Raw genomic sequence first — 25,036 nt, 5'->3', positions numbered from 1 at the left:
CTTGCTTCAGGATGTTATTGTATTTGCAACATGAGGAAGGACTGATGATTCCCCCAGTTATGATCATGAATTTCCCTCATCTCTGTATCCCACTTTATTTCCAGGAGTGGTGGAAACTCTTCATCTCTTGATGCTATGTCCCCTGGATTGGCTGGTGCTACTTCAAACAGAGAGGTAACATGCTCATTGCTCTAGTATTATACCCACCGTGTTGTGTGCCTTGCCTTTCTTATTAACTGTTATTTTCATCAAATATGAGAGCAGCACATCAGATCTGAACAGGCTGAAGCTAGCCAATCACATCCTTCCTGCATGGCATCTGAATGGAAGCTCAAAGTGTCGTTGTGCTTTTCTGGCTAGGTCAGAGCACGTTACCGTAAACGTTCCAAACACAAACGTCGGCTAGCTCGTAGACGCTCGCCTTTTAAGAAAAGTGCAGAAATGGAGGATGTGGCGTATTGGACCTGCTTCCCTTTGTCCCCTGTGAGCCCAAGCAGGCCCTTGCACTCAAAGTCCATGGATAAGGTATAATCACAAAGCCAGAGCACAGCTTGCCACCTCAGAGTAACTGAGCCCTGCCAGCCAAAGCAAACCTGGTGCGTCCTCGCACACCTTTGGCTCTTTGTCTTTGGACTCTATTTTCTGACCTTTTCTGCCATAGTGTTTAACCCCATCATCATACACTTCCTTAGATGTAACACAGAACATAATAAAGAGGCTTAGGAGTGTATACACTCCAGGGTTGATCAACTCCACAATGAAACCCTTTCTGGTCGACCGTCATGATTTAGCTGTTTCGTCACAGGTTGGGCTAGCCATGTGGTTCATAATGGGCTATTTCACCCAGCAGTTAATCTTATTTGATCAAATGTCATGTCCATGGCAGCAAAAACAATGAGTTGTATCATGGCTACCATTTTGCCAGACTCTTACTGTAACTGTGTGCCAGTATATTTGCATCTACATTCAGCAGTGTTATTGGACAATAACAAACACAACTCTCTCATTTTCCAATTGAATGATTCATTTGTTATTTAAATAACAAGTGGTCCCAGATTATTTGGGGACTTGACTCAATAATGATTTGGCTTTCCCAAAATCCACCACAAAAAAAGGTAAATGTGCTGATGGGAATAAACATGGGTGTATTTTTCAGGTGATAAAATGATAACGTCATCCATAATTTGTGTATCGATTATGAGTAGTGGTGAACTTTTAAGGTAGTTGTCCCCAAGATTGGTTGTTTGTGGAAGTTGGCTACTCATGGAAATCTTTGGAAGTTGTGTAGGTGGGGTTTTCATGGAAGTTTATTGGTTGCTGTTGTGTTGGGGCCATTCTTGATTGCTGGAAATGTAATCTCTCTTTCCTATCACAACTGGAACAAGGCCTGGGCTTTTGAACACCTGCTCAATGGGTAGGGAATTATACAGTATAGTTTGGTTCCTCACATTGTTCTTATTTCTTTTCTCCTTGTATCGCCAGTCTCCTACAGAGGATGGGTCAAAGGGCAGCATGAAGAGGAGGACCCATGACACCTCAGGCCACCAGGACACTGTCCACACTCACCCCTCCACCCCAGAGAGGTACGGTGCTTCAGGGAAACTAATGGGAGATATTGCACAGCAGGGTGGGGGACTGAATAGTCCTGGCTGATTCCTTTTGGGTTGTGAAAAGAGACTGGGTTGAACCTAGAAATATTGGCTTTGTTTATTTGATGAGTCATAAGAGCATTCCAAAAGCTTTTGGCAGGTTACAGCATAAAATGGTTTGGGAACAAGTGGTGTAGATTAGAACCTTACTTGGCCAATATTATGGTTTGATGCCTTGGGTTTTGGATGTCAAATCACATACTATGATGTCCTAAGGGTCTTCCAGATAACCCCAGTGCTTGAGTGTGATGGTAATGTAATAGAGACTAATATAGGAACAGTGGAGGGAAACCCTTCACCAGACGATTTCATCCACCCAGGAGGTCTGAGTCAGATGACCCATGGGAATATACTCTTCCTTGTGTAATCAAACTTTCCAGCTCCTTGATGTGGCTTGCTGCACAAACTAGAGTTTCCCATATATAGCTATAGAGGCAGTTTGTTATTGGATGGGATGGATTCCGGAAATTCCTTAACTTCATTTACTCTTTCATTAATTAACTTTTTTAAATGTGCTGTGCCATGACAAAGTTTCTATCAGATTGGAAGATTGAAGATTGCGCTTTATTTTGATTTTGCTTTGGATTGTTACCATGGTTCTCAGTGAGCAGAGTTGGTCTGTAAACCCTGAAAATATGTGGTGCTGGACTGTACCAATGAGAAAATGTAGTACTGTAGTCTTACATACAAAACCCCTCACAGGTCTGCCCCTTGATATTCCCACTTCATAAAGATTCAGCATTCACATCTCACACATCTGTTCACTAAAACAAAGCATGTTTTATCCAATTCTCATGCATGGTGGCAGATGTGATCTATTTCTGTGTCAAGTCTGAACAACAGGTACTCTTGTAATTGTCATTCATATTATTAGGATTAGATACATTACTCACCTGTGCCTATTTACTGTAGCTTAGTCTCGCACCAAGAATGGCATGACAGTCAAACCCATTAAAAACCATGATACACATTAATTACCCATAAATGTTCGACTTACAGTGCATTTGCATTGACTGAGTGTGGTAACAGTGTGGTGTTGACAGAGTTTGTTTGATTGTGCAGTAGATCCTCAGGGTTCCTGAGGAAGATCCTGAAGAAACGTCCCCATAAGGAGCCTCAGACCCCTGACGATGGAGATCTGACCACGGCCCAGGCCCTGATCGAACGAGGAGAAGGTAAGTGGCACCTGGACGCAGCCTTGAGGAACACCAAATATGTGACCTGACCAGGAAAAACTCTGGGTCCTAGTTATACAATAGGTTCTACAATAAGGACCACATTATTTGTGCTGATCCAGTCTGGCCTGGAATTGGCAGTGGTCTTAATCATGTGAAGGTGCTGGAAGAGTGCAGTGATGTAGGGGTGATACAGGGTCAGTCACTTCCTGAACATGAGACCCAGAGAGAAAATCCAGGTGTTTGCTTTCAGGGTAAATAATGAGGCATGTAGGATTAAGCTCTATCAAAACAAGATAGTTTGGACCTTTCATGAATCTGGCTCTAGCCTCTTGCTATGGCAGTGCATAAGAGTTTGGCGTTTGAGAGGGGTAAAAAGGGGATGACATATCAACACTTAATTTGGAATGAAGTTAACAGCTTTAATTTCCTGGACAAAAATATATATACTGAACAAAAAATATAAACGCAACATGTAAAGAATTGGTCCCATGTTTCATGAGCTGAAATAAAAGATCCTAGAAATGTTCCATATTCACAAAAATATAATTTGTTTACATTGTTGTTAGTGAGCATTTCTCCTTTGCCAAGATAATCCAGCCACCTGACAGGTGTGGCATATCAAGAAGCTGATTATACAGCATGATCATTTCACAGGTGCACCTTGTGCTGGGGAACAATAAAAGGCCACTCTAAAATGTGCAGTTTTGTCACACAACACAATGCCACAGATGTCTCAAGTTTTGAGGGAGCGTGCAATTGACATGCTTACTGTAGGAATGTCCACCAGAGCTGTTGCCAGAGAACTGAATGTTCCATTACCTACCATAAGCCGCCTCCAACGTCGTTTTAGAGAATTTGCCAGTACTTCCAACCGGCCTCACAACCGCAGACCACGTATAACCACGCCAGCCCAGGACCTACACGGCTTCTTCACCTGCGGGATCGTCTGAGACCAGCCACCCGGAAAGCTGTTGAAACTGAGGAGTCTGTCTGTAATAAAGCCCTTTTGTGGGGAAAAACTCATTCTGATTGGCTGGGCCTGGCTCCCCAGTGGGTGGGCCTATGCCCTCCCAGGCCAACCCATGGCTGCACCCCTGCCCAGTCATGTGAAATCCATAGATTAGGGCCTAATTTATTTATTTCAGTTGACTGATTTCCTTATATGTACTGTAACTCAGTGAAATCGTTGAAATTGTTACATGTTGCATTTATATTATTGTTCAGTATATATAAAATGTGCCCAGGTCCCAACAAAATCTACATTTTAGAGCTTTGTTGGCTATCAGATTCTACAGCAAAGTTTAGGATATCTTTATTCCAAACCCTGTTTTTTTTCGCATAATGTATAATGATATTTATACATATTGACAACACTGCGCTCGCTCTCGCTCTCTCGCTCTCTTCCACACAACCCCGCCTCTCTCACACATCCCGCTCACACCCAGACCCGGCTAGTGGAGGTCGGGTGGTGAGCCAGAACCCCACCATCAAGATCAGCCAGGCCACACGGGTCTCAGAGCAGTGGAACGCCTCACTGGACCGGGAGATTACCAACGCCAATGAACTCCGACACCTGGATGAGTTCCTGGGGAATCAGGTCGGACCGCTTTTCTGCTTCTTCATACAGCTAGGGCTAACTGTTACGAGGGTTGTTCTCAGTCACACACCTTGTGTAGTTTCCAGGTGCATAGAGGTAAAATACACTTATTGTAATATTTTCAATTGACCACAATGTGTTTAATCTCTCTGTCTGTAGGTGAATGACTTCCGCTCCAGGGGGAAGCAGTTGTCGGCAACCGAGGACATCTTCATCTCAGCCACCGTGCAGTTCAGAGAGACCATCAAGGGCATGTACTCTCTCCCAGTGAGTGGACACACACACACACACTATGGATTATGAATGGGTGATGTTTTATACATTTCTGACTCCCTCTCTCTCTCTCCTGTGGTGGACAGAAACCCCACATTGGCTACAACGGTCTGATGCGTGGCTACCAGAACAGGGTGATCATCCTGGCCGGAGACAAGAAGAAGGGTGAGGTGCAGCTGGTGGTCAACCTCTTCCAGTCTGTCCTGGATGGCTTCATACGGGGGGAGATCAAGAAGGAGGAGGCAGAACCAGCCAAGGTGAACCTGCGTATTTTGTCATAGGACTATTATCAGGGGGTTTTCTGGATCAAAAAGAGGCTTGGCTTAGGTGGTGGGTGTGGCAGGTGGCGAGGCAATGGGCGCAGTCGGCCCGTCAGCGAGGCTGAATTTTCAATAACATTTTAAAGGCCCCCATCTTGGTGGTGGTAGACATTTTTGAATTTTTAAGCCAATTTCCTGCAATTCTACATATTTCTCCATAGACCTGAAATACATTTTTGCAGTTTAATGCTCATTTCCTGCAGTTCTACAAATTTTTCCATGGAGATAAAATGTTGCCGTTTTAAAGCTAATTTCCTGCATTTCTATGCATTTTGCTATGGCTAGTGCTGTGTTATTTTGCTCAAACAGGAAAAACAAAATCAATACTGCTAAATTCATTGTGTTGAGAATTTTCTATTCTCCCGACTGTCTAGCTTTGGTGATTGTTAGTTCTCAAAGATTATATTATTGAAAAATATAAAGGGTCCGTTATCATTTCTACATACTTTGTAGCTTGTTTTTAGTAATTTAAGTTTACATTGAAAGCGTTTTTACATCCCGAAAATGAATTTCTAACAAATTAAAGATTTTACACCGCTTGGACTTAGGTCCGCCCAAGGATTTCAGTTGCAGAAAAATCCCTATATTATTGCAGTAGGCAAATCCAAGCACCCAGGTGAAGGCTTTATGCTATAACAGTTGGCATAAACAGCACTTTGGGTTTTAGTCATCAAAACCATTTACAAGGCTTTTGTAGAACCAGTGCCTCGCTATGCTCGACTGCTGTATGATAAACACAGTATTGATTGATATATGGATTAAATGAATTAGCTATTGATGTGTTTATGTCTGTATTTCAGCCTGATAAAGCTCGGAAGAAGAGGAGGAAAAAAGACAAGGGTGTAAGTACAAAGGATCAGCCATAAAATCTGTCCACTCCTTTCTCATTATGGCAAGAAACAGGTAACTGCCAAAATAAAGGAAACACCAACATATAGTGTCATAATAGGGCGTTGGGCCACCACGAGCCAGAACACCTTCAATGCACCTTGGCATAGGTTGTACAAGTGTCTGGAACTCTATTGGAGGGATGCGACACCATTCTTCCACAATAAATTTGGTGTTTTGTTGATGGGAAAACGCTGTCTCAGGTACGGTTCCAGAATCTCCCATAAGTGTTCAATTGGGTTGAGATCTGGTGACTGAGACGGCCATGGCATATGGTTTACATCGTTTTCATGCTCATCAAAGCATTCAGTGACCATTCAGTGACCATTCGTGCCCTGTGGATGGGGGCATTGTCATCCTATGGGGGCATAGCCATGGTAGCCAAAATAATGGCCTGCCCAGCATTTTTATACATGACCCTAAGCATGATGGGTTGTTAATTGCTTAATTAACTCAGGAACCACACCAGTGTGGAAGCACCTGCTCATTTACTTAAGTGTTTCCATTATTTTGCCAGGTACCTGTATTCAATGAAATTACTCTATAAATATCTATATCAATGTGTCCAATTGTTATGGTTTAGATGGAGAACCCTTTGGACCATGTGTTCAGCACATACCAGGTTAACATCATGCAATCCTGTGACCAGTGCAGCTCCTATATCTGGGGCATGGAGAAAGCCTGCATGTGCAGCTGTGAGTACCACAAACACAAATATTCTGACAACATTCACATTCTACTAACAAGGATGACACTCTCGAAATGATTGATGTGAATGTTGAGAATAGTTTTTACATTCTTCTGAGCACCACCATGAACACAAATGCTAAGTAATGTTTTTATTCCTCCAGATTGCAAGATGGTGTGCCACAAGAAGTGCCTCTGCAAAATTGTCACAGACTGCTCCACGTTTTGTGTCAAAAAGGTCAACTTTAACCTCATTGTTGGACCATGATTTAGGTTGGCTAATGTCAAGTCAGGATTGGTCCCTATGTTACTCCCTATGTGACTAATATGCCACTGTCTGTGTATGCAGAGTGATGAGTCGGGAGGCCTGCACTTTGGGGTGCGAGTCTGTCACCTGACCAGCGATAAGAACCCTGTTCCCATGGTGCTGGAGATAATGCTGGAGCACGTGGAGATGAATGGCCTGTACACGGAGGGGATCTACCGCAAGTCTGGCTCCGCCAACCGCATGAAGGAGCTCCACCAGCGAATGGAGACTGGTAAGGACCTGCCATACCATAAACAGTGTAGCAGTGCTTTCAGAGAGCTGCAAAGATATTGATGGGTAACACTTGAAGGGTTATATTTAAGACATACTTAACATGTAACACCTACACAAGCACTAGAGTACTTGTATTTTTCACATTTCATAGTGCCTAGAGATCTTACATTTTACATTATATCTCTTCATGTTCCCATTCTATGACTTGTGTAATGGTTGTTGTTGTGTGGCAGACCCCCACTCAGTGTGCCTAGAGGACTACCCCATCCACACAGTGACTGGGCTGGCCAAACAGTGGCTGAGGGAGCTGCCTGACCCCCTCATGACCTTCACTCATTACAATGACTTCCTTCGGGCCGTAGGTGAGTCCTGTTATAGCGCTAGGTTTAGACAAAACTCTGCCCCACTATAGACCATGGCTCTTCTCCAGTATTAAGAGAGATGGGTACTCTTCTTTTCATTTTGTAATATAATTTACGTCCACAAGGGGAAGCCCCTATATCAGCCCATGTGGGTTATGGTCTCCTTTGTATATTCTACTGAGATATTCTACTGAATGTTGAAATGTGGTGTAATATTGTCAAGTGTCAGCGGTCATTGCATTACATTGTGGCTTTGTTGTTGATCCAACATTGGTATTTTTCTCCTCTCTAGAACTTCCTGAAAAGCAAGAACAGCTACATGCCATCTACAAAGTGTTGGAACAGCTCCCCACCGCATGCTTCAACACCTTGGAAAGGCTTGTCTTCCATCTAGTCAGGTGCAATACTCATCATGGCTGGGGCTCTCAATTGGTTGAATAAAGGATTAACGACAAAAAGCACCATGCTCAGTGTATGTTGCTGGACGAATACAATTTGAAAGGACATATTTTTCCTTCAAACATGAGTAATGTTTATTTATTCTTCCAGAGTGTCTAAGGAGGAGTCTCACAACCGCATGTCTCCCAACTCCCTGGCCATCGTGTTTGCCCCCTGCATCCTCCGCTGTCCAGACAGCGCCGACCCACTCATGAGCATGAGGGACGTGGCGAAGACCACCACGTGAGTCTCTCTCTGATCACTGCATAGACCGGAACTACTGTTACTTTAGATATCTGTAACAAAGCTTTTAATCAATTCTGTTTAAATAAATTAAAATGAAGGGGAAAAAATACAGTAAGATAATGGTCCATTTAGAATGAATTTGATTGATCTCAACCCTAGTCTTTGCTGTTATGAAGGCAGCTAGGTAGGTCACTCACTCTATGGAAAACAATGCAGTGCCTTTAACCTCTACGGGATCGGTGTCCCGTATACGAGACGGTTGAGCTAACGTGCGCTAATGTGATTAGCATGACTCTTGTAAGTAACAGCAAACTTTCCAGGACATAGACATGTCTTATGGCATAAAGCTTAAATTATTGTTAATCTAACTGCACTGTCCAATTTACTATAGCTATTACAGTGAAAAAATACCATGCTATTGTTTGAGGAGAGTGCACAACAACAAGAAACTTATCACGGCAACTGGTTTGATACATTCACCTCTGAAGGTAAATAATGTACTTACATTCAGTAATCTTGCTCTGATTTGTCATCCTGAGTGTCCCAGAGATATAATGTAGCGTAGTTTTGTTTGATAAATAAATTGTTATATTCAAATGTAGGAACTGGGTTCTACAGTTTGAACCCTTGCTGTCTCTGGCTCTACACCCACCCCGCCCAGCCATCTAGATGTGTGAAAGTTAGTGTATAAGCTAATGATCCATCATGTATGACATTCCTGGGAGTGTGTACATTTACATTTACGTCATTTAGCAGACGCTCTTATCAAGAGCGACTTACAAATTGGTGCATTCACCTTATGATAGCCAGTGGGACAACTACTTTAAAAATAGTATTTTTAGAATTTTCATTTGTTTTTTATATATATATCGACAGTGTATCAAATACTTGTTCTCCCCACTGTGTATATATATACAGTGGGGAGAACAAGTATTTGATACACTGCCGATTTTGCAGGTTTTCCTACTTACAAAGCATGTAGAGGTCTGTAATTTTTATCATAGGTACACTTCAACTGTGAAAGACAGAATCTAAAACAAAAATCCAGAAAATCACATTGTATGATTTTTAAGTAATTAATTTGCATTTTATTGCATGACATAAGTATTTGATACATCAGAAAAGCAGAACTTTATATTTGGTACAGAAACCTTTGTTTGCAATTACAGAGATCATACGAAACGTAGGTCTTGACCAGATTTACACACACTGCAGCAGGGATTTTGGCCCACTCCTCCATACAGACCTTCTCCAGATCCTTCAGGTTTCGGGGCTGTCGCTGGGCAATACGGACTTTCAGCTCCCTCCAAAGATTTTCTATTGGGTTCAGGTCTGGAGACTGGCTAGGCCACTCCAGGACCTTGAGATGCTTCTTACGGAGCCACTCCTTAGTTGCCCTGGCTGTGTGTTTCAGGTCGTTGTCATGCTGGAAGACCCAGCCACGACCCATCTTCAATGCTCTTACTGAGGGAAGGAGGTTGTTGGCCAAGATCTCGCGATACATGGCCCCATCCATCCTCCCCTCAATACGGTGCAGTCATCCTGTCCCCTTTGCAGAAAAGCATCCCCAAAGAATGATGTTTCCATGCTTCACGGTTGGGATGGTGTTCTTGGGGTTGTACTCATCCTTCTTCTTCCTCCAAACACGGCGAGTGGAGTTTAGACCAACAAGCTATATTTTTGTCTAATCAGACCACATGACCTTCTCCCATTCCTCCTCTGGATCATCCAGATGGTCATTGGCAAACTTCAGACGGGCCTGGACATGCGCTGGCTTGAGCAGGGGGACCTTGCGTGCGCTACAGGATTTTAATCCATGACGGCGTAGTGTGTTACTAATGGTTTTCTTTGAGACTGTGGTCCCAGCTCTCTTCAGGTCATTGACCAGGTCCTGCCGTGTAGTTCTGGGCTGATCCCTCACCTTCCTCATGATCATTGATGCCCCACGAGGTGAAATCTTGCATGGAGCCCCAGACCGAGGGTGATTGACCGTCATCTTGAACTTCTTCCATTTTCTAATAATTGCGCCAACAGTTGTTGCCTTCTCACCAAGCTGCTTGCCTATTGTCCTGTAGCCCATCCCAGCCTTGTGCAGGTCTACAATTTTATCCCTGATGTCCTTACACAGCTCTCTGGTCTTGGCCATTGTGGAGAGGTTGGAGTCTGTTTGATTGAGTGTGTGGACAGGTGTCTTTTATACAGGTAACGAGTTCAAACAGGTGCAGTTAATACAGGTAATGAGTGGAGAACAGGAGGGCTTCTTAAAGAAAAACTAACAGTTCTGTGAGAGCCGGAATTCTAACTGGTTGGTAGGTGATCAAATACTTATGTCATGCAATAAAATGCAAATTAATTACTTAAAAATCATACAATGTGATTTTCTGGATTTTTGTTTTAGATTCCGTCTCTCACAGTTGAAGTGTACCTATGATAAAATGTACAGACCTCTACATGCTTTGTAAGTAGGAAAACCTGCAAAATCGGCAGTGTATCAAATACTTGTTCTCCCCACTATATATATATATATATATATATATATATATATATATATATAATGGTTTTTTTTTTGTGGGAGGGGGTAGAAGGATTACTTTTATACTATCCCAGGTATTACTTAAAGAGGTAGGGTTTCAAGTGTCTCCGGAAGGTGGTCAGTGACTCCGCTGTCTTGACGTCGTGAGGGAGCTTGTTCCACCAGAGCAGCGAACAGTTTTGACTGGGCTGAGCGGGAACTGTGCTTCCGCAGAGGTAGGGGGACCAGCAGGCCAGAGGTAGAAGAACGCAATGCCCTCGTTTGGGTGTAGGGACTGATCAGAGCCTGAAGGTAAGGAGGTGCCATTCCCCTCACAGCTCCGTAGGCAAGCACCATGGTCTTGTAGCAGATGTGAGCTTCAACTGGAAGCCAGTGGAGTGTGCGGAGGAGCGGGGTGACGTGCGAGAACTTGGGAAGGTTGAACACCAGACGAGCTTCAGCGTTCTGGATAAGTTGTAGGGGTTTAATGACACAGGCAGGGAGCCCAGCCAACAGCGAGTTGCAGTAATCCAGACGGGAGATGACAAGTGCCTGGATTAGGACCATGCCGCTTCCTGTGTAAGGTATGGTCGTACTCTGCGAATGTTGTAGAGCATGAACCTACAGGATCGGGTCACCGCTTTGACGTTAGCGGAGAACGACAGGGTGTTGTCGAGGGTCACGCCAAGGTTCTTTGCACTCTGGGAGGAGGATACAACGTAGTTGTCAACCGTGATGGCGAGATCATGGAGCGGGCAGTCCTTCCCCGGGAGGAAGAGCAGCTCAGTCTTGCCGAGGTTCAGCTTGAGGTGGTGATCCGACATCCACACTGATATGTCTGCCAGACATGCAGAGATGCGATTCGCCACCTGGTTATCAGAAGAGAGAAAGGAGAAGATTAATTGTGTGTCGTCTGCGTAGCAGTAATAGGAGAGACCATGTGAGGATATGACAGAGCCAAGTGACTTGGTGTATAGAGAGAATAGGAGAGGGCCTAGAACTGAGCCCTGGGGGACACCAGTGGTAAAAGCACGTGGTGCGGAGACAGATTCGCGCCACGCCACCTGGTAGGAGCGACCTGTCAGGTAGGACGCAATCCAAGAGTGAGCCGCGCCGGAGATGCCCAACTCGGAGAGGGTGGAGAGGAGGATCTGATGGTTCACAGTATCAAAGGCAGCAGATAGGTCTAGAAGGATGAGAGCAGAGGAGAGAGAGTTAGCTTTAGCAGTGCGGAGAGCCTCCGTGACACAGAGAAGAGCAGTCTCAGTTGAATGACCAGTCTTGAAACCTGACTGGTTTGGATCAGGAAGGTCATTCTGAGAGAGATAGCAGGAGAGTTGGCTATAGACGGCACGCTCGAGTTTTGGAGAGAAAAGAAAGAAGGGATACTGGTCTGTAGTTTGAGGGATCGAGTGTAGGTTTTTTGAGGAGGGGTGCAACTCTCGCTTTCTTGAAGATGGAAGGGACATAGCCAGCGGACAAGGATGAGTTGATGAGCGAGGTGAGGTAAGGGAGAAGGTCTCCGGAAATGGTCTGGAGAAGAGAGGAGGGGATAGGGTCAAGCGGGCAGGTTGTTGGGCGGCCGGCCGTCACAAGTCGCAAGATTTCATCTGGAGAGAGAGGGGAGAAAGAAGTCAAAGCATAGGGTAGGGCAGTGTGAGCAGGATCAGCGGTGTCATTTGACTTAATAAATGAGGATCGGATGTTGTTAACCTTCTTTTCAAAATGGTTGACGAAGTCATCCACAGAGAGGGAGGGGGAGGAGGAGGAGGATTCAGCAGGGAGGAGAAGGTGGCAAAGAGCTTCCTAGGGTTAGAGTGGTAGAAAGTGGCTTTAGCAGCAGAAACAGAGGAAGATAATGTAGAGAGGAGGGAGTGGAAAGATGACAGGTCCGCAGGGAGTCTAGTTTTCCTCTATTTCCGCTTGGCTGCCCGGAGCCCTGTTCTGTGAGCTTGCAATTAATCGTCAAGCCACGGCGCAGGAGGGGAGGACCGAGCCGGCCGGGAGGATAGGGGACATAGAGAGTCAAAAGATTCAGAGAGGGAGGAGAGGAGGGTTGAGGAGGCAGAATCAGGAGATTGGAGGGAGAAGGATTTAGCAGAGGGAAGAGATGATAGGATGGAAGAGGAGAGAGTAGCGGGAGAGAGAGAGTGAAGGTTGCGACGGCACATTACCATCTGAGTAGGGGCAGAGTGAGTAGTGTTGGAGGAGAGCGAGAGAGAAAAGGATACGAAGTTGTGGTCGGAGACTTGGAGGGGAGTTGCAGTGAGATTAGTAGAAGAACAGCATCTAGTAAAGATGAGGTCAAGCGTATTGCCTGCCTTGTGAGTAGGGGGGGACGGTGTGAGGGTGAGGTCAAAAGAGGAAAGGAGTGGAAAGAAGGAGGCAGAGAGAAATTAGTCAAAGGCAGACGTAGGGAGGTTAGTCACCCAGAACTGTGAGGGGTGAGCCATCCTCAGGAAAGGAACTTATCAAGGCGTCAAGCTCATTGATGAGCTCTCCAAGGGAACCTGGAGGGCGATAAATGACAAGGATGTTAAGCTTGAATGGGCTAGTGACTGTGACAGCATGGAATTCAAATGAGGAGATAGACAGATGGGTCAGGGGGAAAAGAGAGAATGTCCACTTGGGAGAGATGAGGATTCCTGTGCCACCGCCGCGCTGACCAGATGCTCTCGGGGTATGCGAGAACACATGATCAGACGAGGAAAGAGCAGTAGGAGTAGCAGTGTTTTCTGTGGTAATCCATGTTTCTGTCAGCGCCAAGAAGTCGAGGGACTGGAGGGTGGCATAGGCTGAGATGAACTCTGCCTTGTTGGCCGCAGAACGGCAGTTCCAGAGGCTACCGGAGACCTGGAACTCCACGTGTGTCGTGCGCGCAGGTACCACCAGATTAGAGTGGCAGCAGCCACGCCGTGTGAAGCGTTTGTATGGCCTGTGCGGAGAGGCGAGAACAGGGATAGACAGACACATAGTTGACAGGCTACAGAAAAGGCTACAATAATGCAAAGGAGATCGGAATGAAATGAACTAAGCATCTGGGAAAGCGAGAGAGCGGGGCCTCCCTCACGTTTCACTGAAACGCTCAAATTTAACTCTCCCAACTTCCATTTTAGATTAATAGACTTTAGTTAGTGTCTGGTCTGTTAGCGATGTTACCAAACAGACTAGTTCTGTCTCTTACCTCTAGTTAGTGTCTGGTCTATTAGCGATGTTACCAAACAGACTAGTTCTGTCTCTTGCCTCTAGTTAGTGTCTGGTCTATTAGCGATGTTACCAAACAGACTAGTTCTGTCTCTTGCCTCTAGTTAGTGTCTGGTCTATTAGCGATGTTACCAAACAGACTAGTTCTGTCTCTTACCTCTAGTTAGTGTCTGGTCTATTAGCGATGTTACCAAACAGACTAGTTAAAAAACATAAAGAATTTGGAGACTATCCCCTCTCATCCTGAATCTATTTATATTAACAGGGATAAATCTGGTCAATGTTAGAGGCTGATCCAGGTTCAGATTTAACTTGACCCTGACCCTGTAGTGAGGTCTGATAATCACCGCTGCAGGTTTTACACTAATCTGACAGGAGTTGACAATCCTTCTGTGAATAATGTATTTGATCTATAACGATGTATCACAGTGTTATTACATACAGTACCAGTCAAAAGTTTGGACACACCTACTCATTCAAGGGTTTGTCTTTATTTAAACCATTTTTTACATTGTAGAATAATAGTGAAGACATCGAAACTATGAAATAACATACAGGTAAAAGTCAGTAAATTAGAATATTTTGAAAAACTTGATTTATTTCAGTAATTGCATTCAAAAGGTGTAACTTGTACATTATATTTATTCATTGCACACAGACTGATGCATTCAAATGTTTATTTCATTTAATTTTGATGATTTGAAGTGGCAACAAATGAAAATCCAAAATTCCGTGTGTCACAAAATTAGAATATTGTGTAAGGGTTACATTTTGAAGACACCTGGTGCCACAAAATAATCAGCTGATTAACTCAAAACACCTGCAAAGGGCTTTAAATGGTCTCTCAGTCCAGTTCTGAAGCCTACACAAACATGGGGAAGACTTCAGATTTGACAGCTGTCCAAAAGGCGACCATCGACACATTGCACAAGGAGGGAAAGACACAAAAGGTTATTGCAGAAGAGGCTGGCTGTTCTCAGAGCTCTGTGTCCAAACACATTAATAGAGAGGCAAAGGGAAGGAAAAACTGTGGTCAGAAAAAGTGTACAAGCGATAGGGATCACCGCGCCCTAGTCAAGATTGTGAAAAAAAACCCATTCAAAAATGTGGGGGAGATTCACAAGGAGTGGACAGCTGCTGGAGTCAGGGCTTCAAGATCCACCACCAAGAGACGCTTGAAAGACATGGGTTTCAACTGCCGCATACCTCGTGTCAAGCCACTGTTGACCAAGAAACAGCGCGAAAAGCGTCTCACCTGGGCTAAGGAAAAAAAGAGCTGGACTGCTGCTGAGTGGTCTAAAGTCATGTTTTCTGACGAAAGCAAATTTTGCATTTCCTTTGGAAATCGAGGTCCCAGAGTCTGGAGGAAGACAGGAGAGGCACAGGATCCACGTTGCCTGAAGTCTAGTGTAAAGTTTCCACCATCAGTGATGGTTTGGGGTGCCATGTCATCTGCTGGTGTCGGTCCACTCTGTTTCCTGAGATCAAGGGTCAACGCAGCCGTCTACCAGCAAGTTTTAGAGCACTTCATGCTTCCTGCTGCTGACCTGCTCTATGGAGATGGAGATTTCAGGTTCCAACAGGACTTGGCGCCTGCACACAGCGCAAAATCTACCCGTGCCTGGTTTACGGACCATGGTATTTCTGTTCTAAATTGGCCAGCCAACTCCCCTGACCTTAGCCCCATAGAAAATCTGTGGGGTATTGTGAAAAGGAAGATGCAGAATGCCAGACCCAACAACGCAGAAGAGTTGAAGGCCACTATCAGAGCAACCTGGGCTCTCATAACACCTGAGCAGTGCCAGAAACTCATCGACTCCATGCCACGCCGCATTAATGCAGTAATTGAGGCAAAAGGAGCTCCAACCAAGTATTGAGTATTGTACATGCTCATATTTTTCATTTTCATACTTTTCAGTTGGCCAACATTTCTAAAAAATCCCTTTTTTGTATTAGCCTTAAGTAATATTCTAATTTTGTGACACACGGAATTTTGGATTTTCATTTGTTGCCACTTCAAATCATCAAAATTAAATGAAATAAACATTTGAATGCAACAGTCTGTGTGCAATGAATAAATATAATGTACAAGTTACACCTTTTGAATGCAATTACTGAAATAAATCAAGTTTTTCAAAATATTCTAATTTACTGACTTTTACCTGTATATGGAATCATATAGTAACCAAAAAAGTGTTAATAAAATCAAAATATATTTTATATTTGAGATTCTTCAAATAGCCACCCTTTGCCTTGATGACAGCTTTACACACTCTTGGCATTCTCTCAACCAGCTTCATGAGGTAGTCACCTGGAATGCATTTCAATTAACAGGTGTGCCTTCTTAAAAGTTAATTTGTGGAATGTATTTCCTTCTTAATGCGTTTGAGCCAATCAGTTGTGTTTTGACAAGGTAGGGGTGGTATACAGAAGATAGCCCTATTTGGTAAAATACTAAGTCCATATTATGGCAAGAACTGCTTAAATAAGCAAAGAGAAACGACAGTCCATCATTACTTTAAGAAATGAAGGTCAGTCAATACAGAACATTTCAAGAACTTTGAACGTTTCTTCAAGTGCAGTCGCAAAAACCATCAAGCCCTATGATGAAACTGGCTCTCATGAGGACAGTCAAACTTACATTTTGTATTACCATATAATTTTTGTATGTTCTCTATAGTTATGTACTTGAAAATGTATAAATTGACCAATTCGGGACATTTGGGCAGACTTGATACAAAATAGTCCAGTATTGCAATGCTTCACTGGATCAATCTGAAACTTTGCACACACTGCTGCCAAGACGTATGTTTTTTTTGTCAGTATTACCTTTTACCAGATCTAATGTGTTATATTCTCCTACATTAATTTCACATTTCCACAAACTTCAAAGTGTTTCCTTTCAAATTGTATCAAGGATATGCAATCCTTGCTTCAGGTCCTGAGCTACAGGCAGTTAGATTTGGGTATGTCATTTTAGGCGGAAATTGAGAAAAAAAGGGTCCGATCCTTAAGAGGTTAACACAATAGAATTGGTTACTAACATGTAATGTCTGTGTCCCAGGTGTGTGGAGATGCTGATCAACGAGCAGATCCGAAGCTACAACGAAAAGATGGAAGAGATTGAACAGCTGGAATATGCCGAGAATTTGGCTATCAATCAGCTCAAACTCAAGAGGCAGAACACGGTAAGCACAATGCTACATGCCTTGGTCTGTCTGGACAATATCCAGGGTTGGGGTCAATTCAGGAAGTAAACTGAAATTCCAATTTTCCTCAATGCTTCTCTATGAGAAACATTTGGAATTGGAATTTGTTTACTTTCTGAATTGAAATGGAATTGACCCCAACCCTGACATTTACCAGGTCCATAGACTCACCAGGCAAACCAACTATAGTCACTGACTTGATTTACTGTAGGGCAGTGTTCTACACCCCTGGTCCTGTAAGGCCTCAGAGTGTCAGTGTATTGTCCAATGTCCACCATGGGTTACTGCTCATTGTTTTGTGGTTCTCCCTTGTCTCTCTTCAGCTGCATTGGCATTTGCCCCTCAGGTTTTCTGCTCCATACAAAGGAGTGGTGGTACGTATCCACTTAGCTCCAGTTCTCCTGGTAGCTAGATGCAGTTTGTCATGTCAACCCGTCTGTGCATGACATGTAGTAGTCGATGACCCCCCTCCCTTCTCCTCCTTTTCATACTAACTGGTAGTATACAATATTGCAGTGGTCACCCAACTATGGTTTTGGAGAACTATTGGGCGTGCAGGCTTTTGTTCCAGCCCAGCATTAACACACCTAAGTCAACTAATCGTGGACCCAAGTGAAGACCATGATCAGTAGATTCTGCAGAAAAGGTGTGTTCGTGCTGGGCTGGAACAAAAGCCTGCCTACCTTACCCACTCTTAGTAGCGCTCCGGAACTTCTTGTTAGACCCCTGTAATACTGCATATTTGTTTCAGTCCCCAGCGTCTGTGATGGGAAGGTTCTTCAGAGTGATGGTGTTGGGTTGATGTTGTGTATGGTTTGACTAGTATTTAGTGACATTAACTCTTGATCATAACTCACTTGTGCTGTGTGGCACATACATGATTCCAGACAGCACAACCTTGGGGTGAAAGGGATGGTTTGTGGATTCTTCCTGTTAACCGGTACCAAGCATTGGAACTCATGGAATGGGGATTGCTTGACATGGGAATGACTTCTTTCTTGATGATGACTTTTTCTCCTGGTGTAAAATAACCTTTTATCATATGACATGACTTCTGCTTTGATTTGCAGTCTCAAGCTGCATTCAATAGTTCAATAGTGCATAAAACCCCTGACACCCGATACTGATGTTTTCCTACATGTTGTGTGGTTGAATAACATAGTGCCTGTTTCTCCCTACTGATCTTGACACAACCTCCTGCCTGCCTTAAGGTACCATGGTTCCCTGGCATGCCACAGGCATAATATGATATGCAACACTATGCATGATTACTTAACACAGGCACCCCCCACCATTCATTCACCCTCTCATCCTCTTAACCAGTGTGATGTAGACTTGCCATTGTTATAGCCCAATCGTTAAGGTGTCCTGAGTAACTGTGTGCGTGTCTGTGTGTTCTCTCCCAGGTGCATGAGAAAGAGTGCTCTGACCTGACGGTGGTCCCTGAGAATGATGTGCCGCTGGACTCTGATACGGAGGCTGAGAAAAACCTGATGGCGCGCATCAAGTCCATCAAACAGGAGAAGTAAGAACCGAGGAGAGCCTCTGAGTCACGCCTAGATTCACCACTGAATTCAGCACATATTTTAAAACTGTGATTTATACACTGTGGTTATATTTATATCAAATGGTTATATCTGATGGTTATAGTTTCGCTTTGCTGAGATCCACCAGCCCTTGGTTACATTTGTGACCCCTCTGTTTTCTGTCTCTCCCTTCCCCCTATTTCCCAGGGAGGACCTAGTCTGCAGACTGCCAGAGCTGGAGCAGCCTGGTTCAGACCAAGAGAACCTGGATTCTGAGGCGTCGGTGAGCTCTGAGAGCCTGCTGGACGAGCGCTGCCACAACTCAGAGCCCGAAGGTCAGTATTAAAGGTACTGTCTCACCCCCCCCTTTTTTTACCTATTCACGCCTGTGAGTTTCTCATCTGCCTACCTGGCCCCGTCTGTCCCTGTTGTCTCTGATGCAGGTCTGGACAAGCTGGTGGTGGTGCATTTAAAGAGGGTGGCGGAGGTGCCATCTGCTTTCTAGCAGGTTGGAGGCTCCCAGTTTCACAAGCAATGTTTTGTGTGTGGGTTTTGTGTGTGTTTGCATGAATGTCTGTGTGGCATGCAGAAACATTGACCGAACTAACTGATGGTGGTGGAGTAACATGGTGGCATGGTGTTTATTTGTGGTGATATGAGCCCTTTCAGGATGGCTGTTACTCTCTTAACTCTCTGAGTGGATGATACTGTTTTTTCCCCTCCTCCTAACACTTTCTCATCCCTCTCTTCCAGGGAGAGGTTCTCTCCTACTGAATAAGGCCAAGCTGGCCTGCCCTCCCAAGCCTTCTGACCTGGCCCAGAGACCTAAGGCCCCAGGGGAGCGTTCCTCCCTCCGCAACCTTGGCTCCACCTCCCGGCTCCAGCTGCAACAACACCGCCCCATCATCTCTGCCACGGTAAAGCTGCCCCCGGGCATCCACTCGCAACCCCCCGCTGTGGCCCTCAACCCCCCTGCCAGCCGTGGCTTCAGCCTGATCAAGAGGCGGGAGAAGCCCGCCCGACGCGAAGACGGCACCCAGTCCCTGTACATCAGCCCAGACAAGGACCTGTTCCCCTCCTCCTCCCTCTCCATCTCCACCCCACAAAGCCTCCAGACCACCAGCAAGGCCCTCAGACGCTTCTCAGACCCCATCATCCCCTATACTGACCAGGCCTGACACAGACAGGAGGCACAATAGAACTCGATACAGAACTGGATATCTATGGTGGGTCCACTCAGGCAGGAGTGGCCTGGAGGGTACAGTATGCAGGCTGTTATTGTTTCGGTTGCTGTTGCCATGGAAACTGATCATGCCTGATAATAACAGGATGTGTCACCAAGCACTTTTTCTACACTTAATATATTGTTGTAGTTTTTTAAGAGACAAATTAAATCGAGTTTGCGCTGCATTTTGTGCGGCTGCATGGACTCTATGGACAAATGTTTTCTTTTTTAAATACTTAGGTTTCATGAGGAAAAACTGCAGGTTATTGCACATTTCCATTCCCAGGTCTCCTTATGAGAAGACCCAAACATTGTCCTCAATGTAAAGTCAATAGTGCCTTGATTTGTACATTGTCAGTGTACAAATTAATTGGTCATTTGTACTTTTAATATTCGATGATGGGGACGGTATTTTTGTATGATACTCTTGTGCTAATTCAAAGAAATTGTACCAACTCAAGACATGATCGAACGAGGACCAAAACACTTGTGATCCAGTTATGGTGCCTTGAACAGCCTTCTCGTCGGAAATGAACTAAAGCCACGTTCTTCCCTCTCCCACCATTTCCTCCCTGTATAGGAACTGCTTTCACTTGTCAAAGGGAAAATGGGAGCAGCACTAGCCACTTTCCTCCTGGATGAAAACCGCTATCCCTTGTCAAGGGCTGCATGCTATGTCTTATAAATGGACCTTTTAGATTCTACTTTCTGTAATGTTTCCGCAGCTACATACATATGGCTTCAGTCAACTGTACTGTACCTGCCACTAAGTCAATAGGAGGGTCAGGATCACTATAGACTACAGACGACCCCCTCTTCAAAAGTTGTTTGATATGTAATACTAATGAGTGATTCCTCACGGAACCCAGACAAAAAAAATACCATGATTTGGGGGATTTTCACGAAATGTAATCCATGGAATAGTCCTTTGGAGGAAGGATTGTTGGTGTATAATTGAGAAATAATTCATCAAAGTTGGCATATGTATGACATTTTGGCCTTACCTAGGCCTCCTTTTAAGGCTCCATAATATTTCATCTGTAGATGCTAAAGCAAAGATTGGTGTCATAAGAAGCTTTACCTCTTGCTCTGTAATATGAGTAGTATTTTAATTTCAATAAAACGTTTTTTACATTAATTTATGAATATTGACAAATATAAATTGAATATTGAAAATATACCATTTTTGATTTGGCACATTTTTCAATATATTGTTGAACATAATATACTCTAGTCTTCAGGGATATAAAAATTCCAGAGTGGGATCTCTGCTAGTTTTCATGTTATGTCCCATTTTATTCAGAGAAATTGTCATAGTAGGCAATGTAGCCAATCACAGCCCTTCTTTTATCATTGCACATCCTGAAAATCACCAGCAGGAGCGAACATTTTGAATCCATTTTCACATTCACTCTGTTGGTAATGATTACAAATTGGATCATAACGCTAAAAGTAGCAGAGGCCCCAGTCTGGAACTTTGAAATGCCCGTAGAGTATATTATGTTCAATAATATATTGAAAAAGAAACGGCAGTCATTTATTGAAGTCTACAAGGGCCATTGTTTGTCTGAGAACAACGTAGGAGTGCTGTATCGATAGCTATGATTCTAATCTATCATTGCATAATAATCACTGCTCTATTGGATATAACATTTTCCTAATCCAGGCACTTGTCATCTCCCGTCTGGATTACTGCAACTCGCTGTTGGCTGGGCTCCCTGCTTGTGCCATTAAACCCCTACAACTCATCCAGAACGCTGCAGCCCGTCTGTTGTTCAACCTTCCCAAGTTCTCTCACGTCACCCCGCTCCTCCGCACACTCCACTAGCTAACAGTTGAAGCCCGCATCTGCTACAAGACCATGGTGCTTGCCTACGGAGCTGTGAGGGGAACGGCACCTCCGTACCTTCAGGCTCTGATCAGTCCCTACACCCAAATGAGGGCATTGCGTTCATCCACCTCTGGCCTGCTGGCCCCCCTACCTCTGCGGAAGCACAGTTCCCGCTCAGCCCAGTCAAAACTGTTCGCTGCTCTGGCACCCCAATGGTGGAACAAGCTCCCTCACGACGCCAGGATAGCGGAGTCACTCACCACCTTCCGGAGACACTTGAAACCCCACCTCTTTAAGGAATACCTGGGATAGGATAAAAGTAATCCTTCTACTCTCCCCCCACCCCCCCCCCCCACACCCAAAAAAAAGGTCATAAGGTGAATGCACCAATTTGTAAGTCGCTCTGGATAAGAGCGTCTGCTAAATGACGAAAATGTAAATGTACACCTGAAACATCGCATTTATAACAAAATTCTTGTTCATACATAATAATTGTTTTGACATTTGAGGTATTGCTCTGGGTTGGAAATAGATACAGTCAATGCGTAAGCACGATAGCGTCGATAGAGCTATTGCTTGAGCTAATAGACGCTTGAGGGACCCGTATTATCTCTGAGTCTAATGTATTGTCAAATGGCTCCCTCTAGCGTGTAGAAGAGAACCAACCCAATCGACCAAGCCATTTATTTATTATTGATTTTTTACCTTTATTTAACTAGGTAAGTCAGTTAAGAACAAATTCTTATTTACAATGACGGCCTACACCGTCCAAACCCGGACGACGCTGGGCCAATTGTGCGCCGCCCTATGGGACTCCCAATCACGGCCGGTTGTGATACAGCCTGGAATCGAAGCAGGGGGTCTGTAGTGACGCCTCAAGCACTGAGATGCAGTGCCTTAGACCGCTGCGCCACTCGTGAACCTTAACTGATCATTTGGGTACCTGTTTGGGGTACTTTTTGGTTGTTTGTGCTTATTAGTAGGACACCAGAGAAAGCGTTAAAGCTTCATATGATACTAATTGTTGCTTTGAAGCATCTACAGATTTAACATTATGGAGTCTTAAAGGAGTAAGGCCAAAATGTCATAACTTTAATAAATTATTTCTCAATTATGCTTTTAGATACAAATGTCAAATATGTCAACAATACTTCCTCCAAAGGACTATTCTATGGATTACATTTCGTGAAAAAAACAACTAATTTTATTATTTTGTCTGGGTTTCGTGAGGAATCACTCTGTCCTTCTCTGACTGCTGTTTGATGTTGTCTGTCTGCCTGTGTACTGAGAAAATGCCAATTGGGAATGTCTGGGATTGAATGGTGTGAATTGAATGATGTGAGCTGTAATGAATATTAACAGGACAATACAGTACATGCTTGTATCCCATGCTGTGGTCTGACAATTGATTCACCACTAGGTAGAGACAAAGTAGAAGAGACCAGCGTAGTGAATCTCTATGTTCAGCATTGAGGTCAACTCATGTAGTGAGGCAGCTAATGATATCAACATCCAACACAAGTGATTCAAAACAAAGGCGCTGTATGGTCTTCCTGATTTTATACCAGTGTATGTAAGGAATCCTACTGGTAATGTTGCCCAGATTATTCTCTCTAAACTAAAGGCAGAATCTTGTATCACAAGACTGTGGCACATTGTTTTGTTTTCGTCTGTCCTTACAGTATGAGGAAGTTATACAGTTATCAAAGTGAACTGAGGTAACAGCCAGACTTAAGACGACAACAGGGACTGTTAATCATTTACTACGCCAGTGGTCACCAACCGGTCGATCGTGAAAGCAATCCAAGTCGATCATCAAACATTTCTGTAGAAAAGCCAACGATAAAGGCTTGCGCTCCCTTTTTTTTGTGTTGCGCTGTGCCTATAGTTTCCACGACCCCTACCACAGCCAAGTTTGACACTAGCCTACGTGAGATTTCATAACTTTTATAAAACCATGACCAGAGAGAGACTGTCAAAGAATACAGCAAAGAGCTGCTGTTTTTGAGTGATTTTGTTAGTTTTTATTCAGCACTGTCAAGACTGTTTTTATTCAACACTATTACAAAACATAAAACGCGCTTCTCCGTATTTCCACTCGTGCTGCACCTACAATGAATGAGTAGCCAAGTGTACTGTGTTTTTATTATTATTAGCAGCTCGTAGTGTCTTCGAATATCGAGGAATATTTAACTTTCTCTGGTCATAGGAACAACATGAATTTGTGCACGAGGCAGATGTGGATGTGGTGCGACTCGAGTTTCGCCATAAGGTGGAAGACTGTCCCCTCTCTCTGGTCAGTCTCACCAGAGGAACGGAAGGAGAGAGCAGGGACAGTGAGAGGCAGACCCTCTGCTGCTCTCTCCCTCCCTCCACTGAGACTAATGCCGTGTTCAAAACAACTGGGAACTCAGAAATCTCAGACCTCCGACTTCAGTGCGTTCTAGACAACTGGGAACTGAAAAAACGAGATCTAACTGGGAAAAAATAGTTTTGAACGGTCATCCAACTCGGAATTAAAAGTCGGAAACTCGGGCATCTTTCTAGAGATCAGATTTTCCGACCTGAAGATCACTGACGTCATGATTTGACCTAGTTTTTTTCTCTCCGAGTTCACAGTTGTCTTGAAAGAACCATGACAATCAGATGCAGTTACCATCAGTCCAGTTAAATAAAAAAGCTTATTTCAATTTATGCTCAGCTGTGCCTCTCAAGTGCTACACCAACTGATCTATTTTGTTATCAAAGCTCGAGTTCTGAAATATAATATGGTCTGAGAAGAGTAATATTGGCAGGCCAGGCATATAGCCAATATGCTATGATAATGTATTAGACCTACTGCACAAACCTCATTCCTACAGAACTGTTTTTATTAGGTTAATGTTAAATTTTTAAAGTAATGTTTAAATAAACATGAGCGGTAGATCTTGGCTTGCTTTTTGACTGTAAAAGGTTGGTTACCACTGTTGTAAGAGGCAGGGGCGCAACTTTCATTGGGGGCGGGGACATTTCACCCCCACATTCTGAATTTGCATTTTTGTACCCCCAGTTTTGTAATTGGAATGTGATACAAAATTAGGCAACGGTGTGCTTTAGGACCATGTGGATGCCTCCAAGCGGTTGGGTAGGCTGTTTGGAGTGTTTATCCAACTGGATAAAAATATACATGTCCCCCCCCCCCCCCCCCCCCCCCACTTCTAAAACCAAAGTTGCGCCCCTGGTAAGAGGTACCAACAATAAAGGGTTCTGTACAAACAGCTATTAGCCTTCGCATATAGAGAAAATTATGTACTGTAGCACATGATGGTCAAGACCATCTAAGGCCCAACAAAATTTTGACTTTATTAAAT

The 25,036-nt window shown here is 44.1% G+C and overlaps 1 protein-coding gene across 1 annotated transcript in view; it reads left to right on the top strand.

The window, feature by feature from the left end:
• The window catches only part of myo9b (myosin IXB), a 113,384-nt gene extending 92,393 nt beyond the window's left edge, over positions 1-20,991 (top strand). Inside the window, exons 24-41 of the mRNA XM_084164567.1 lie at positions 105-174; positions 1,483-1,583; positions 2,712-2,824; positions 4,273-4,424; positions 4,584-4,691; positions 4,784-4,954; positions 5,818-5,859; positions 6,489-6,600; positions 6,757-6,830; positions 6,942-7,131; positions 7,367-7,495; positions 7,788-7,893; positions 8,045-8,176; positions 16,960-17,083; positions 17,428-17,478; positions 18,511-18,629; positions 18,838-18,965; positions 19,384-20,991. Coding sequence (XP_084020693.1) covers positions 105-174; positions 1,483-1,583; positions 2,712-2,824; positions 4,273-4,424; positions 4,584-4,691; positions 4,784-4,954; positions 5,818-5,859; positions 6,489-6,600; positions 6,757-6,830; positions 6,942-7,131; positions 7,367-7,495; positions 7,788-7,893; positions 8,045-8,176; positions 16,960-17,083; positions 17,428-17,478; positions 18,511-18,629; positions 18,838-18,965; positions 19,384-19,808 — 2,347 coding nt within the window. The 3' untranslated portion in view covers positions 19,809-20,991. The remainder of the gene's footprint in view (positions 1-104; positions 175-1,482; positions 1,584-2,711; positions 2,825-4,272; positions 4,425-4,583; positions 4,692-4,783; positions 4,955-5,817; positions 5,860-6,488; positions 6,601-6,756; positions 6,831-6,941; positions 7,132-7,366; positions 7,496-7,787; positions 7,894-8,044; positions 8,177-16,959; positions 17,084-17,427; positions 17,479-18,510; positions 18,630-18,837; positions 18,966-19,383) is intronic.
• Positions 20,992-25,036: the final 4,045 nt, after the last annotated feature.

Source organism: Coregonus lavaretus, assembly GCF_964263955.1.
Source record: "Coregonus lavaretus genome assembly, chromosome: 6".
In the NCBI taxonomy this organism is placed as follows: Eukaryota; Metazoa; Chordata; class Actinopteri; order Salmoniformes; family Salmonidae; genus Coregonus; species Coregonus lavaretus.
This window is presented reverse-complemented; position numbering and strand designations above follow the sequence as displayed.